At 36.8% G+C, this 16,114-nt stretch overlaps 1 protein-coding gene across 2 annotated transcripts in view; it reads right to left on the bottom strand.

Moving 5' to 3' along the window:
• LOC150078368 (M-phase inducer phosphatase-like) overlaps positions 1-16,114 on the bottom strand; it is a 311,872-nt gene that overhangs the window by 108,046 nt on the left and 187,712 nt on the right. For both annotated transcript variants that reach the window (XM_090385423.1, XM_090385424.1), the window contains one exon: positions 12,462-12,617. In XM_090385423.1, the coding sequence (XP_090241549.1) occupies positions 12,462-12,617 (156 nt within the window). The remainder of the gene's footprint in view (positions 1-12,461; positions 12,618-16,114) is intronic.

Here is a 16,114-nt window from a genome sequence, read left to right as displayed (position 1 = left end):
GTTTATAATACTTTCCAGAAGAACGAGGGATTGTAACTTTGGCTGCAATTAATATCTGGTTTTTGAATGAGTTGTCTATTGGCTGAGTAGTGATTATTTGTTCATCCATTGTCGCATGAGCTGTAAGCTTTATGAAAGCTTATGAAATCTCCATCTTTTTTGGCCATCGTAATGTGTAATAAAGTAAAAAAGTAAAGTGCAGCCATTATCAACCCACTGCAGGATGGAAGCCTCCTCAACAATTCATGTTGAGGGAAATGGACCATAATCTGCCATGCTGGTCCAATGCGGGTTGGCAGATCGACCGTATTCAGCAGTCAGGGGCTTGAACCCCGGTCTACTCAAAGAGCGTGTGCTACTGCACTCCCGCTCCTGCCCACTCGGCTACGGTAGCTTCTTTCGTTAATATTTTGCAGACCACAGGGAGATGGTCGCTGTTAAGTGGGTTGTTCAAGATCGATCACTCAATACATGGGTATAGGGCTGGTGAACATATGGAAATGTTAATGGCTGAGGTTATTCCTGTGGAAACAACCTACTCCAGTGTTAAGGAGTGAGAGATTCTATTCTTCTAATAATTTTTCGACCAATCTTCCACGTTTGTCTTGGTGTTGAGACCCCCACAGGGGATGGTGCCCATTTATGTCTACCATGATAATGATCGGGGGTGGTAGCCATGTTGCCAATGCTTCGACATCTATGTAAATACACAAATAGTGTACACTGTGTCTTCTGAGATAAAGCAAGAAATCATGCATTTCAATGTACAGGCTTAGAATTTATGAGGTTCTGTATGTGCCCAGTGCGGATTGAACAAGACTGTGTTCAATGGTATTTTTACACATTAAAGCGGAAGCTGAAGCACATAAATGGGCATTTCTATGCCTTTCAGTTTTACGAGGTTTTGAATAAAGAAACTGCAATCTACAGAAGTGTACTGATGTACTTTTTTCTGCAATTTATTGATAGCCATTACATTTTGTCCAAGTTTTGATGTGAAAACATCTATAGCAGCACTTAACAATGTAAGGGAAATGCAAATGTTGTGGTCAAATATTTGTATTGTTGCAATCATAGTAAGGAAGCATGTTTGTAGAATAGTATGACTGTGACGTCGCAATCATACTTACCGCAGTAGTAACTGCAGGAAGCATGATTGTGATACAAATATTTAACCACAACAAACAAATATTTGCATTTTCATTACACTTCTGTTATATTCCTTGGCTTGGATTTCATTAACCTCTTCCAAGCCAAGGATGTTTTACAGTAAAATATCTTTCGTGCATACAGGATATACACAAACTTTAATTTTTAATTTTTTTTTTTTTTTTCAATATTAGCAAATTGTAGCTATCTTTCAATGGCAGCTATACTCAATGATCAACAGGAAATGGCAAGACAGACCATGTACACATAAATTTCCACCACACCTGGTATGTCAAGCTGTTATAGGTGTCAGTCCTCGTATAACACGTGTTTACACTACACGAATTCGATCATACACGATGTATAAATAGGGGAACGATATCTCATATAACACGAACCGAATTCGCTTATGCACGATTCGCCTTAGTGTTTACAAGAAATGGCAGTTGAACGCAGAATCACCCCAACTGAACGCAACACGATAGGAATGAAGAGAAGATTCTGAAAATGTATTTGTTTTTTATATCAGTGAAGGGGAAACACATTTCATCATAATAATGTAAAAACCAACACAATTCCAGCTATCGGTATAATCGCAAATGCAATTAGATCGAGTTACTACCAGTTTATAACAGATTCCACTAACAGAAACGCAACTGGAAATTGTTTTAATTGTAGTAACCCATAGAAATGCGATTTAGTAAAATGTGAGGTGTTAATAGTGTATCTCTGCCTTTACGGTGTTGTTTATTCAGTTGCTACACGCGTGCAGCTTTGTTTATGTGTATCAAGCATGCCTCCTCATTTTGTAATTGTGTTTAATTCCCTAAAAATGAGTAAAATACTTAAAAGGTGTGAAAAGGAAGTGTCCTGGTGAAGACAATGCAGATTCAGATTGAAAAAGAAAAGCAATATCGATAAACAGAGGCGGACTGGATCAAAAATTCTTACCCGGAAAAATTTATAGTGGCTTCATACTATGGTTTATGGCCAAAATCACATCGGCCTCTGGCCCACCGGGGTTTCCCCGGTAAGGCTTATGGCCAGTCCGTCTCTGTCGATAGAGAAAAAAAATATGAAATTGTGAAACACTTTGAGTGAAATGAAAGACCGTGTGATATTGCACTTGCTACAGGCCTAAATGAGGCAACGCCGAGAATTACAAAGAATGCAGAGAAAATAAAAACAACTTTCATAGCAGGAACAACTCAAAGTGTAATTAAAATCCATTAGATTAAGACACAAAGAATTGGAAGAGATGGAATGGCTGTCGTCTGTTTGGATAGAAAATTAAACAAAAAACAAGTTTGCTTACAAAGGAACTGGATGCAAAAAATAATTTTGATATCATATATTTGGATTTCAGGAAAGCTTTTGACACTATTGCGCATGGAAGACTATTGTACAAATTGGAGCAGAATGGTATTAAGGGTAAGTTGCTACAATGGATAAAAGGATGGTTAAGTGCAAGAAGACAGAGGGTGGTAATCAATGGGTGCTGCTCTTCTTGGACTAATGTTATTATTGGAGTCCCACAGGGTTCGGTGTTGGGTCCACTGTTGTTTGTATATTTATCAATGATATTGATGAAGGTATATCAGGCTTAGTGTCGAAGTTTGCAGATGATACAAAGGTTGGCAGGGTTGTTAATGACAGCAGTGGCAGTGTGCTACTGCAACAGGATCTAGATAATTTGGGCAGATGGGCTAAGAAGTGGCAACTGAAGTTTAACCTTGACAAATGCAAAGTACTGCATATGGGTAGAAGTAACCCCAGAGAAATGTACCAACTGTGTGGTACTACACTTAAGGTGGTAGAAAATGAAAAAGACCTGGGAGTAATTGTGCAGGCAGATATGAAGTTTTCAGAGCAATGCAGACAGGCTGCCAGGGCAGGTCATGGCGTTTTGTCAATGATACATAGGAATTTTGCTAGCAGGGAAAAGGAGGTGATTATCCCTCTGTATAAGGCAATGGTCAGGCCACGCCTTGAGTACTGCATACAGGTCTGGAGGCCTCATTTTAGGAAGGATGTAATTTACTTGAGCGTGTACAGAGAAGGGTAACAAGATTGGTGAGGGGAATGAAGGGATCCTCTTATCAAGAGAGGCTTAAGTTCTGCAAATTGCAGTGGCTGGAGACTAGGCACCTGCGCGGTGATCTGATTGAGGTGTATAAGGCCTTGAATGGGTTGTGCATGCTGAATTCTGATGGGGATCCTTCCACTTGTTCAGATTACGAACCTAAGGGGGCATAAATTCAAATCAGGAAAGGACAGATGTAGAATAGATGTGCAGAAATTTGCCTTTAGCCAGCGGGTGGTTAATTGCTGGAACAAACTTCCATCTGTCGTTGTGGAAGTTGATAGGTTGAATAAATTTAAGGAGGAACTGGACAGGCATTTGGAGGGAATGGTGTGATTTTTTTTTTTTTTTTTTTTTTGGCTGATGCTGCATAAGCTCATACATTTGCTTTCTTGCATCACATGCCACTACTACTACTACGATAGAAGCAAAAGCATTTGCAATATTTTATTATGTAATAGTCGCAATAAAATACTTACATATTTTATTACGATTATTTATTGTGTTTAGTAATGTTTTGGTTACAAATGTGTGTGTTCAATCTTGGGTCGTTGGCACCTAACCCTATTTTTCCCGTAGGGCCTGTTGTTTATATTGCACGATTTTGCATTGCACGAGGGTTTCTAGGAACACAACTATTGTGCTATACGAGGACTGACTGTACCTAATGCAAAAAAAAAAAAAAAAAGGTTGCACTTAAATTATGATTTCTTTTTCTGAGTTGCAGATAATGCATTTTGGAATCTTACTCAACAGATCCTGACATAGAGATAATTCTAAATGGATCAAGGCAGCCATCTCAGTTTCAAGATTGAAGATTCCATATTTCTAGGTATCAAATACTTTGATCAATATCAGAAATTATCACTACCATGTGTTGTTTTTTAATAAAAATCATTTTGAATGTGGGTGCGAATATCCATTGCAGACCTGTTACAAAACAACCAAAACTAACTGTGTGATATAACACTTGATTTCAAGAATCAAAACGTTTCTTTTGTGATCCATATTTTCTAGCATTTTTCCTAGACAGCTGGTGAGAAATATAGGATGACAGCTAGTTGGGAAGGAGGCATTTTCATTGGTTTTGCTATAGCTACCACTATTAACTATTTCCTGATACCATATAACAGGATAAACATTCTTCAAATATTCTGTTGTAAAATTGCAATAACGTGGATGTGGAATTGGAGTTAAGGTTGAAGAGCATTGTGCAATAAATGCCACCTGGTTCAACAGCTCTATTTTAGAAATTTTGGATAGTTTTCTTGAGTTCAATAGGAATATGGTTAAGTAGTGGCAAAGATAATCTTACACTGTTCCACAGACTTCATTCTGTGTTAATTGGATCAGCAGGATCCAATTAACACAGAAGGAGAGGATGATGTGGAAACAAAGGTTTCAGCTAATGGATCCGCAAAGTCAATAGGAAAAGAAGTTTGTTCATACTTTACACTTAATGTATGGGTTTTTCTTCAGGTTATTCTGAAATCAGTGTGTCTTCAAATGGTTGAAATGTATTCCCTAATCCTGTTTTGCATTCCTATGAATCTGTCGAGCTTCAGCTCAGAGTTGTTTATAGTTAAGAAGATACTCTATTGTGGCATTTTGGCAAAAAATGTTCCATGCTTTATTTTGCTTACTCTTGGCAAGGAGAAAGTCCTGTCTACCATTAATCATAGCACTGTCTGGCATCGTTCGATTTCGTTATTATAATGTATTGGTAGTAACCCCCAGTATATGTTCTACTATATGCGCAGTGGCATCATTATAATGGTAGCAGTAAGGTTCAAGTGATTATGACATTTGGATTAGATTAGAAAATTGTTCCCAGTGGTACTATGAAAATTTCAGGTAATTCATTGGTTACCATGATTGCTTGTTTGTTTTATGGTTTTATGGCACATCAGGGATATTTTATTCACTATATTTTATTCATAGAATATCACTATGATATTCTATGCCTGTATGTATTTTGCAAGTTAGGGGAAAACTGGGTGATGCTGTGAAGGTCAGTTAGCATCGCACACTCCATACTAGGAAAAATAGATGAGGAACACATTGATAAGTCCAGTGGGATACCAATATACACATAGCTATGTTCAGTAGTATTGGCTGATGGTTGTCAAGCATGGTTTCAAACATTTGCCCTCTACAATCTATGTTCAGAGAACACATACATTGGAGGGGGGTGAATTTCAGTCAATTAGATAGCACATGGAATGATGCTATTTGTTATTTGTTTTTTTTTAGGAGCATTAACAACTAAGGTCATATTGCTCCAGGGAAAATGCAGTGGTTATTCCCTGACCTTTCCGCATCCTCCGTATTTGGTGGTGATGGGGTTGAACCCCAGTCTAATCAAGAAGTGTATGCTACGCACTGCTGCTCCTTCCCACCTGGCTACGGAGGCGCCGTGGAATGATGGCTGATTAAATAAATTGTGAAGTTTTGTTGTACACGATGCTGTGTATGGTTCGAGATTTGAAAGGGTGGTTCAAATGTTTTGTTTTCCCTCTATCCTGTTTAGACTCATCTCATTTTGGAAATACTGGACGACCAACATCAAAATGAAGTAGGAAGATGGTACATGCATATCTGATTTCTCATCAATGTCCATATTTAATCGAAATATTATTATTAATAGTAGTGGAATTGCATTACAAGAAAGTAAGGCAACATCAAAAAATAAAATAAAATAAAATAAATAAAAAACAACCTCTCATGTCACCTCTCCATCACTTCCAACAATTTGTTTAGTTCTTTAAATTTATTCAAATTACCCACTTCCAAAGCAACAACTTTGTTCCAACAATCAAGCACCTAGTGTCTTAAGGAAAATCTCCATACATTTATCCTGCAATCATCCTTCTTAAATTTGAATTTATGCCAGCTCGTGTGTAGTAACGCACAGCTGTACAAATTTTAAATCTGCCCTACCATGGAATACTTTATCAGCTGTTTGGAAGAAAAGTAATGCTGAGAGCGAAAGAGAAAACCCAGTTTTATAGATGCACAGAACAGGAACAAGTTCAGGAGCACAGGTTTTGAGAACTGAGTGTTGAAAAATGAAGTGCTATTTTTCACAAGAAGTACTGGCAAAAAAACTAGGTGTTTCGTTTAAATGAGTACAATCTACCATTTGATGAATTAAGGAGACAAGCAGTATAAATAACAAACCAGGACCACGATGACCATGAATAACAACGGAACAAGGTAAGAACACCAATTTCTAAATGCAATTGAGGACTTACTGCACCTGAAATACAAGCTAAGTTCAATAGGAACAGAGAAACTCCCATGTCTACATCCACTGTAAAACCATCTTAAACAAGCAGGATTTCATGGTCATGTAGCAGTCCAAAAACCCCATATTAAAGACAGAAAATCAAAAGAAACGGTTCACTTGGGCTAAGAGCCATCAACACATGACAACTGAAGGTTGGAAAAATATACTTTTCACGGATGAATCCAAATTTGAAATTTTTGAATCCACACGTAGTGTTTATGTGAGATGATCAACTGAAGAAAAATGGTGCCACATTGTTTAGTACCTATGGTCAAGCACAGTGGTGGTTCCATCATGATGTTGGGTTGCTTCTGTTTTTCTGGAGTGGAGACATCAGAATTGAAGGAATTTTAAAAAAAGAAGACTATAAAAACATTCTTGATAGTTGTCAAGCCATCTTGAACATAATGCAACAGCCCCTGGAATTCGACTTTGTGGAAGAAATTTTATATCACAACAAGACAATAGCCAAAGCACAGCTCTAAGCTATGCAGGGATTTTATGGCAAACTAAACAACTGGAGGGATTATTGCAAATCATGGTGTGGCCATCCAAATTACCTGACTTAAACCCAATATAACTCTTATGGAAACAAGTAGACTGTCAAATCTGTGAAGTTTGCCCACCTGAAGAAATTTATGGGGAACCTTGCAGATCATTTGGAATAACGTTAGTCAAGACACTATTATAAATTTAATTGCCTGAATGATATTTTGTTGTGTGTGTGTTTTTTATATATTGAACCTTACATTGTCTTAGTGAATTAAAAAAAAACTAATGAAAAACTGTTGCCATATGCTGTGATTACAAACTTTTAGGTGGGGTCATATGTCAGTAGTGAAAATGAAAATAAATGTGTGGATTAAGTACCAAATAATATCCCACAGTATGGACTTTTCAGAAGGTATGCCCAGTTACACATAATAATCAACAACACAGCAACTTTATTAATGTAGAGCTAATATACACTGAGCTGCATAACAATTATGGTGGCCAAAATGAAACTTGCAATCGTGGGCATTATTTGCAAGAAACTAAAGATTTCACATTCGTTGTTGTGTATTCCAAGTTATTTATTTATTTTTTAATTCTCCAAGGAGAAAGTATTTTTTTTCTCTGATGCACACATTCATTATCATTCTCTCTCTCTCTCTCTCTCTCTCAAATTGAGCGAGTACACATAGTGACTTGAAGTTGCAGAGCACCTGCATTAGGAAATCAAGTGTTTTGCATTGTTATGATCACTATTTATTTATCACTCCTGCAGTGTAAGCAAAATGGATTTCATTTACAACCACAATGAATTATTTTTACACGAATTCTCCATAATTCACACCGTGATTCGGCGCCTCCGTAGCCAGGTGGGAAGGAGCAGCAGTGCGTAGCACACGCTTCTTGATTAGACCGGGGTTCGAGCCCGTCACCACCAAATACGGAGGATGCGGAAAGGTTAAGGAATGACCGCCGCATATCCTGGAGCAATATGGCCTTAGTTGCTAATGCTCCTAAAAACCAAACAACAACAACAACAACAACACCGTGATTCTCGAGGAAGAATAAAAATATAAAATTCAGAGATGCCATATTAGCATTACAGATTTATTACATTAGCAAGGGTATATGATGCAAGAAAGCAAGCTTATACAGCATCAGACAAAAAAAAAAAAAAAAAAAAAACACCCTCATTTCACCCATCCCCTCACTCCACATGTTTGTCAAGATGCACCTTGAATCTATTTAAGCTATCAACTTCTACAACGACAGATGGAAGTTTGTTCCAGCAATCAATCAACCACCCACTGGCTAAAGACAAACTTCTGCACATCTATCCTACAACCGTCTTTCCATAATTTCAATTTATGCCCTCTCAGGCAATTATTCTGAGCAAGAGGAAGAATCCCATCACACTGAGCATGCTCAAACCAGCTTTATACACCTCAATCAGATCACCTCGCAGGTGCCTAGTCTTCAGACACTGTAATTTGCAAAACTTAGTCTTTCTTTGAAACAGCAACCGTTCGTTGCTGTTTCTATTTACTAATCACGTTGCCCTTCTTTGTACTTGTTCCAACAGCTCTACATCCTTCTTAAAATGAGGCCTCCAGACCTGTATACAGTACAGTCAGTCCTCGTATAACACGTGTTTACATTACACGAATTCGATCATAGATGATTTATAAATAGGGGAACAATATTTTATATAACACGAACCGAATTCGCTTATGCACGATTCGCCTTTGTGTTTACAAGAAATGGCAGTCGAACGCAACACGATAGGAATGAAGAGAAGATTCTGAAAATGTATTTGTTTTTTATATCAGTGAAGGGGAAACACATTTCATCATAATAATGTAAAAACCAACACAATTCCAGCTATCGGTATAATCGCAAATGCAATTAGATCGAGTTACTACCAGTTTATAACAGATTCCACTAACAGAAACGCAACTGCAACTTGTTTTATGGTAGTAACCCCTAGAAATGCGATTTAGTAAAATGTGAGGTGTTAATAGTGTATCTCTGCCTTTACGGTGTTGTTTATTCAGTTGCTACACGCACGCAGCTTTGTTTATGTGTATCAAGCGTGCCTCCTCGTTTTGTAATTGTGCTTTATTCCCTAAAAATGAGTAAAATACTTAAAAGGTGTGAAAAGGAAGCGTCCTGGTGAAGACACTGCAGATTCAGAGAGAAAAAGAAAAGCAATATCGATAAACAGAGGGGGACTGGGTCAAAAATTCTTACTTGGGAAAATTTATAGTGGCCTCATACAATGGTTTATGGCCAAAATCACACCGGCCTACGGTCCACCGGGGTTTTCCCGGTAAGGCTTATGGCCAGTCCGCCTCTGTCGATAGAGAAAAATATGAAATTGTGAAACGCTTTGAGCGAAATGAAAAACCATGTGATATTGCACGTGCTACATTTAAGTGGGAGACAGGTCTGTAATTACCTGTCTCCCACTTAAATGAGGCAACAGCGGGAATTACAAAGAATGCAGAGAAAATAAAAAACTTTCATAGCAGGAACAACTCAAAGTGTAATTAAAATCCATTAGATTAAGAAACAAAGAATTGGAAGAGATGGAACGGCTGTCATCTGTTTGGATCGAAAATCAAATAAAAAACAAGTTTGCTTACGATAGAAGCAAAAGCATTAGCAATATTTTATTACGATTATTTATCGTGTTTGGTAATGTTTTGGTTACAAATTGTGTTCCATCTTGGGTGGTCGGCACCTAACCCTATTTTTCCCATAGGGCCTGTTGTTTATATTGCACGAGGGTTTCTAGGAATACAACTATCGTGCTATACGAGGACTGACTGTACTCAAGGTGTGGCCTGACCATTGCCTTATACAAGGGGATAATCACCTCCTTATCCCTGTAAGAAAAATTCCTGAATATCATTGACAAGACACCATGAGCTACTCTTGCAGACCATCTGCACTACTCAGAAAACTTCAAATCTGCCTGCACAATTACCCCCAAGTTCTTTTCATTCTCTACCACTGTCAGTGTGGTACCACAGAGTTGATATTGCTCTGGAATTACTGCTTCATATATGCAGTACTTTACATTTGTCAATGTTAAACTTCATTTGCCAGCTCTCAGACCATCTGCTCAACTTTTCTAGATGCAGATGCAGCAGTGTACTGTCATTAGTGTCATTAACAACCCTCCCAACCTTTGTATCGTCTGCAAACTTGGACATTAAGCCTGATATACCATCATTAATATCACTTATAAATACAGAAAACACCAATGGACCCAACACTGAACCCTCAGGGACTCCACTAATAACATTAGTCCACGAAGATCAGTGTCCATTGATTACCCTCTCTGTCTTCTCCCACTCAACCATCCCATTATCCATAGCAGCAATTTGCCTCCAATGCTGCACTGCTCCAATTTGTGCAGCAGTCTTCCATGTGCAACAGTATCAAAGGCTTTTCAAAGATCCAAATATATGATATCAAAGGTATTATTTGCATCCAGTTCCTTTGTGACTACATCATAGTATCCAACCAAATTAGTCAGACAAGACTTCCCCTTAACTGTGTCCGAGCTAAAACTGAAGTCTTGTCTAGATGATCCTGCACTGCTTCTTTAACCAGTGCCTCCATTAATTTCCTTGGAACAGAAGTTAAACTAACAGGTCTGTAATTACCTGTCTCCCTTTGATTCTCCTTCGTGGATTGGGGTCACATTTGCACATCTCCAGTCCATGGGTACCTCTCCCGAGTACAGGGAAGCTCTCATAATTATGGCTAAGGGTTTACTTACTTCCTTTGCTGCCTCCTTTAATATAACTGGATAGATTGCATCCACCCCATTCAACAATTTCTCCTCCAATTTACTCTCAGTTATTACAAGATTATCTAGCTTACTGCTAGAGATGAATACACTTCTGGCATTACCCTTCCCGAATAACTCCTCATGTGTGAATGTAGGTGCAAAATATTCATTTAGTTTGTTAGCTACCTGAGCAGGATCATCAACAGTTGAACCATCAATATCAAGTGAATCTGATTCATCCCTTTCCTTCTAGAGTTTACATAAGTAAAGAACTCTTTGCTGTTTTTCTTTGCATCCTTTGCCAAAGATTTCTCGTAATCTGCCTTTGCCTGCCTAACCTCCTTTGTAACTTGGTTACAGACCAGCTTATATCTATCATAGGCTTCTGTGTCACATGTTAATTCATATGTATCCCATGCATTTTTCTTCTCTGTCACATGTCTAATTAGTTCATCTGATATCCATTTACGCCTAAATCCCGAACAATATTTCTTTGTTGGTATGAAAAGCCTAGTAGCTTCCAAGATTAATTCTTTGAATGCTTCCAATTTTGAATTTGCTGTTGGTAACATCATCAGTTGGTCCCACCGTATAGAATTTAAATACTGTCTCAGACCACTGTAGTCACCTTTACGAAAGCAAAAACCCTTCCCTTTACCCTTGATGGTAGTTACCTCTTTGAGTAAATCCCACTTCAGCACACTGTGATCACTGCCACCTAGTGGTTCCTTTATCTGCAGATTCTTAATGCATGAAGAATCACTACTGATAATCAAATCAAGAGTATTACTCCCTCTAGTTGCCTCCCGAACATGCTGATGTAGAAAACAATCATCCAATAAATCCACAAAAGCCTTGCTACTGTGTGAGTGACCAGCCCCCAAAATCCAGTCAATATCTGGGAAATTAAAATCCCCCATTATAAGACACACTGATTTACTGGCCCACTATTTCTCTGCACAATTGCTCATTATAATCATCAGATTCATTTGGCCTATAACACACACCTACTCTAATTTTTCCTTTCCCAGTGCTTATGTCACACCAAACAAATTCAACTTTGCATTGTCCACCAACATCAATTGGATGCACTTCCTTAGATTTTAAGTGTTTGTTAACTAATAGCATAACTCCTCCTCCCTTTCTGTACACATCATACTCCCTAAATTCCAGTTCTGCACTGCTTATGTCTGCGTCACACCATGTCTCTAATATCCCAAGATTATCTGCCTTTGATGTCTTGACTAGCACTTCAAGCTCATATACTGCACAATTGAGTATTTTATCAAATTTTTGTTATAGCTCCACTGAATTTCATTATAAAAATGTTTGTCAGTAATTAGTTTTAGCACTTTTAGAATTAGAGACACTTCACAAGGTCGCCGAATCCAATTAAGATCTCAAATTTCATTGTAGAAGTATTTTAAACAATCCATATTAAAACATATATGGTCAGAGAAGCAACTGTGTATTAATATAAACTATACAGGACATCAATTATTTAAAACCCATATTTCTTTTTTGAGTTGCACTTTTAAGTGACAAAAGGAATACACAGCTCATTGGCCATAGTTTTGGATATACTATTTAAAAATTCTTTTTTATTTTTATAAATATCAAGCCACTGATATAAAAGTAAAACAAACCTCATCCATTGAAAGACATCTCCTGACTGATATCCTATGACAGCTTCCATCAACAAAATTCCAAAATACATCACTCAGCTCACTTTTACTGTTTTGATTTAATGGTTTATTAAACAAATTATTAAAACTGGAGGGAAATTCTGTATCAGGGTTGTCCTAATATTAAAAAAAAAATTAAATCAGAAATACATAAAATTCTTATTTTGTAAATATTTAATAACTATTTAGAATAGTCTAAAATTTTGCATAAAAAAAAAAAAAGGAAGCTGTAGGCTGAAAATCATTAATCACACAGAACTCAAAATTTGAACAGACAATATCAAGACCATGCAGAACTAGTTTAACTCTCCATTTGATACCATTAAAAATTTTAAAGGCAGTACACAGGCCAAACAAGTTCTGTATGCCAATCAGCATTTGTAATATAGACAAGAAATATAGTTTTAAAATATGCACTAAGTAATGATAAATTTATTTTTACATAATAATAACAGAAATTACAATTACAAATTAGCAGTAGCAGTGACAAATGATGAAAGAAAGAAAGCTTATACAGCATCAGCAAAAAAAAAAAAAAAAAAAAACACCTTCCGATTTCACATATCCATTCCATACACTAGTTTGTCTAGTTCTTCCTAGAATTTATTTACGCTATCAACTTCCACTATAACAGATGGAAGTTTGTTACAGCAATCAACCACCTGCTGGCTAAAGGCAAACTTCTGTACATCTATTCTACAACTGTCTTTCCTCAATTTGAATCTATGCCCCCGTAGGTTCGTAATCTGAGTAAGGGGAAGAATCCCATTAGCATTGAGCCTGCTCAAACCATTCAAGGCCTTGTACACCTCAATCAGATCACCTCACAGGTGCGTATAGTCTCTCCAGACGATGCAACCGGCCTTTCTCAATTTGAATTTGTGTTCCCTCATGTGCATAGCCTGAGCAAGAGTAAGAATCCCATCAGCACTGAACTTGCTAAATTCATTCAAAGCCTTAAACATCTCAATCAGATCACCTCTCAGGTAGTCTACAGATGGTGCAATTTGCAGAACTGAAGACTTTGATAAGAGCACCCCTATGTTCCTCCCCCAATCTCATTGCCCTCCTCTGTGCTCTATGCTAAAATTCTCAACAGGGTCACTTTAATGGATATTTTTGATTTTAATAATTGTTACCATTTTATTATTTTTTTCTGCTTTTCTTACTTTTTTTTCTAAAAGTCCTGCATTAATGAATTAACAGACCTTTCCTATTCCACATGACACATGTTTATTGTTCATTTGTAGAGTTGTGAAAACTTAGGATGCCACATGTTCAACAGACTGTTTTATTATATGAATGGTTTACATTATTTTTTAAGTTAACAGTAGTACCAAAATCAAGTTGAAAGGAACTTTGAATTCCGTACTACTGGTAACTTAAAAAATACTATTCAGAATATTTATGAAATTCATTTAGTTTTTAAGTTATCATGAGTAAACTTTATTTCACATCAAAATATATTTACATAACAAAGGTATGTTTCAGGATTTTATTCCAAATTCAGTTATTTGCCATAAGTACAATAAATTTAATACAGAAATCTAAATAATTTAAGTTGTTATTGTTATTGTTGATATAACTTCGCAACTGTGATGGCTTGTTGTATTACCTGGGTACCTGCCTGCCCACTGATGATGAAGCCCAATAGCTTCAAAACGATCATCTGGGTGGTGGTATCCTCTGAAAATAAATAACAGTAGTCTTTTCTACTAGATCAGCGTTATTTATTTGAAGTAGTGCAATACTGCTATCTCTTTGTGAAGGAAACCACAATATGAGATACAATTAAAACAATGCCTTCTTACGTACTTACGTAGTTCAAATTTATGGATTAACTAATGGTGTATTTACACCGATACTATATAATTAAAAATTCAGAACTATTATACAATTTCAGAAAATATAGGCTTAGTGGTTTGCAATAAAAATACAGAAACTCCGCGACTTACGGAAATTCGACTTTACGCAAGTTTTTGCAGGCCGGTGCAAACTTAAAAAAATTGTAGAAACGTATTTTAATCTCATAGGAATAAATGGGGGTATCGTGAAAATATCGTAATGGGAACCCAATAACATATATTTTTTTTTTGAAATTTGTTTTAAGTTCTTGGAAGTTTAAAATTTCGCTATATTACTTAGCTATTTATCTCTTTAAAAGGTTTGTTATTTGGTCTTTAGGAGCATTAGCAACTAAGGCCATATTGCTCCGGGGATATGCGGTGGTCATTCCCTGACCTTTCCGCATCCTCCATATTTGGTAGTCATGGGATCGAACCCCGCTAAAAGGTCATATTTATAATGGAAATTGCACTACCCTTTCATCGTTATCATATGTTCCCGTTATAAGAATCAATTTTGAATGCCTTTATGATATTTTTCTAAAGCTTGTTTCTGAAGATCACAAAACATAAAACAATAAAAACAATTTACACTTTCTGGTTTATTGGGCTTTACTATTAATGCATCAAATTATAAATGGGTAGCAAACTCAATCTATTCCATTTGCGATAATACGGATAACTGCAATTGTGTGGGTTTTTATGCTATTATGGTGAAATGTTATCCCCTTCATTGAAATCTTCAATCATATAAAAAACTAATTTTTAGAAACTTCTCTTCATTACTATTTATGTATTACAATGCTGAAGGGAAAGCGACCAATGAAAAGTGCAAGTGGTGGTAGTGCCAGGAAATGAAACAAAATTAATTTAGAAATGAAGATGAAAATGATTAAGAAGTACGAAGCAGGACAAAGTTTGTCATGTATTGCAAGGAAATTAGGTCTTGCTGCTTCAACAGTGAATACTATTTTAAGGGACAATGTGCGTATAAAAGAACATGTTAAAGGATCAACGCACTTAAGATAAACAGTGATCACAAAACAGCATTCAGGTCCTATATCGAAGATAGAACAGCCGTTAATAATATGGATGGAAAATCAGATTCAGAAGCGAGTGCTTCTGAATCTGATTTCCCATCCATATTATTGAATTTCCCTGAGTCTAATGACCATTCAAGCAAAAGCAACAAGTATTTATAAAGATATTAAGGATAAGTACGGTGAACCTCAACCCAAGTTCATGGCAAGCAATGGGTGGTTTAATAGGTTCAAGCATCGTCCTGGCTTCCACAATGTTAAAGTATGCGGTGAAGTCACTAGTACCAATTCTGCAGCTGCAGAGAAATTTTATGATGTGTTGGAAAAAATTATTGATGAAGGCGGCTATTCAATGCAGCAAATTTTTTACACTGATGAGACTGCTCTGTATTGGGAAAAAAAAAAAAAAAAAAAAAAAATGCCAGATTGGACGTACATTGCCAGGTTTCAAGGCGTCAAAAGATAGGGCCACGCTCTTGCTTGGGGCCAATGCAGCAGGATATTACAGATTAAAACCACACCTTGTGTACCATTCTGGAAATCCTTGTGCATTTAAGAGCATCAATAAAGTCACCCTACCTGTGCATTTCCGATCAAACCAGAGAGCATGGATAACAATATCTCTCTTTGAGGATTGGTTTAAATGCTGCTTCATTCCTGAGGTTGAAAAATATTGTAAAGATAACGAAATTCCTTTCAAGATTTTGCTTCTATTAGATAATGCTCCTGG

Source organism: Mastigoproctus giganteus, chromosome 11 (assembly GCF_048544385.1).
Source record: "Mastigoproctus giganteus isolate SK-2022 chromosome 11, ASM4854438v1, whole genome shotgun sequence".
NCBI lineage: Eukaryota > Metazoa > Arthropoda > Arachnida > Uropygi > Thelyphonidae > Mastigoproctus > Mastigoproctus giganteus.
The sequence above is the reverse complement of the archived record's forward strand: the minus strand, read 5'-3'. Positions and strand labels throughout refer to the sequence as shown.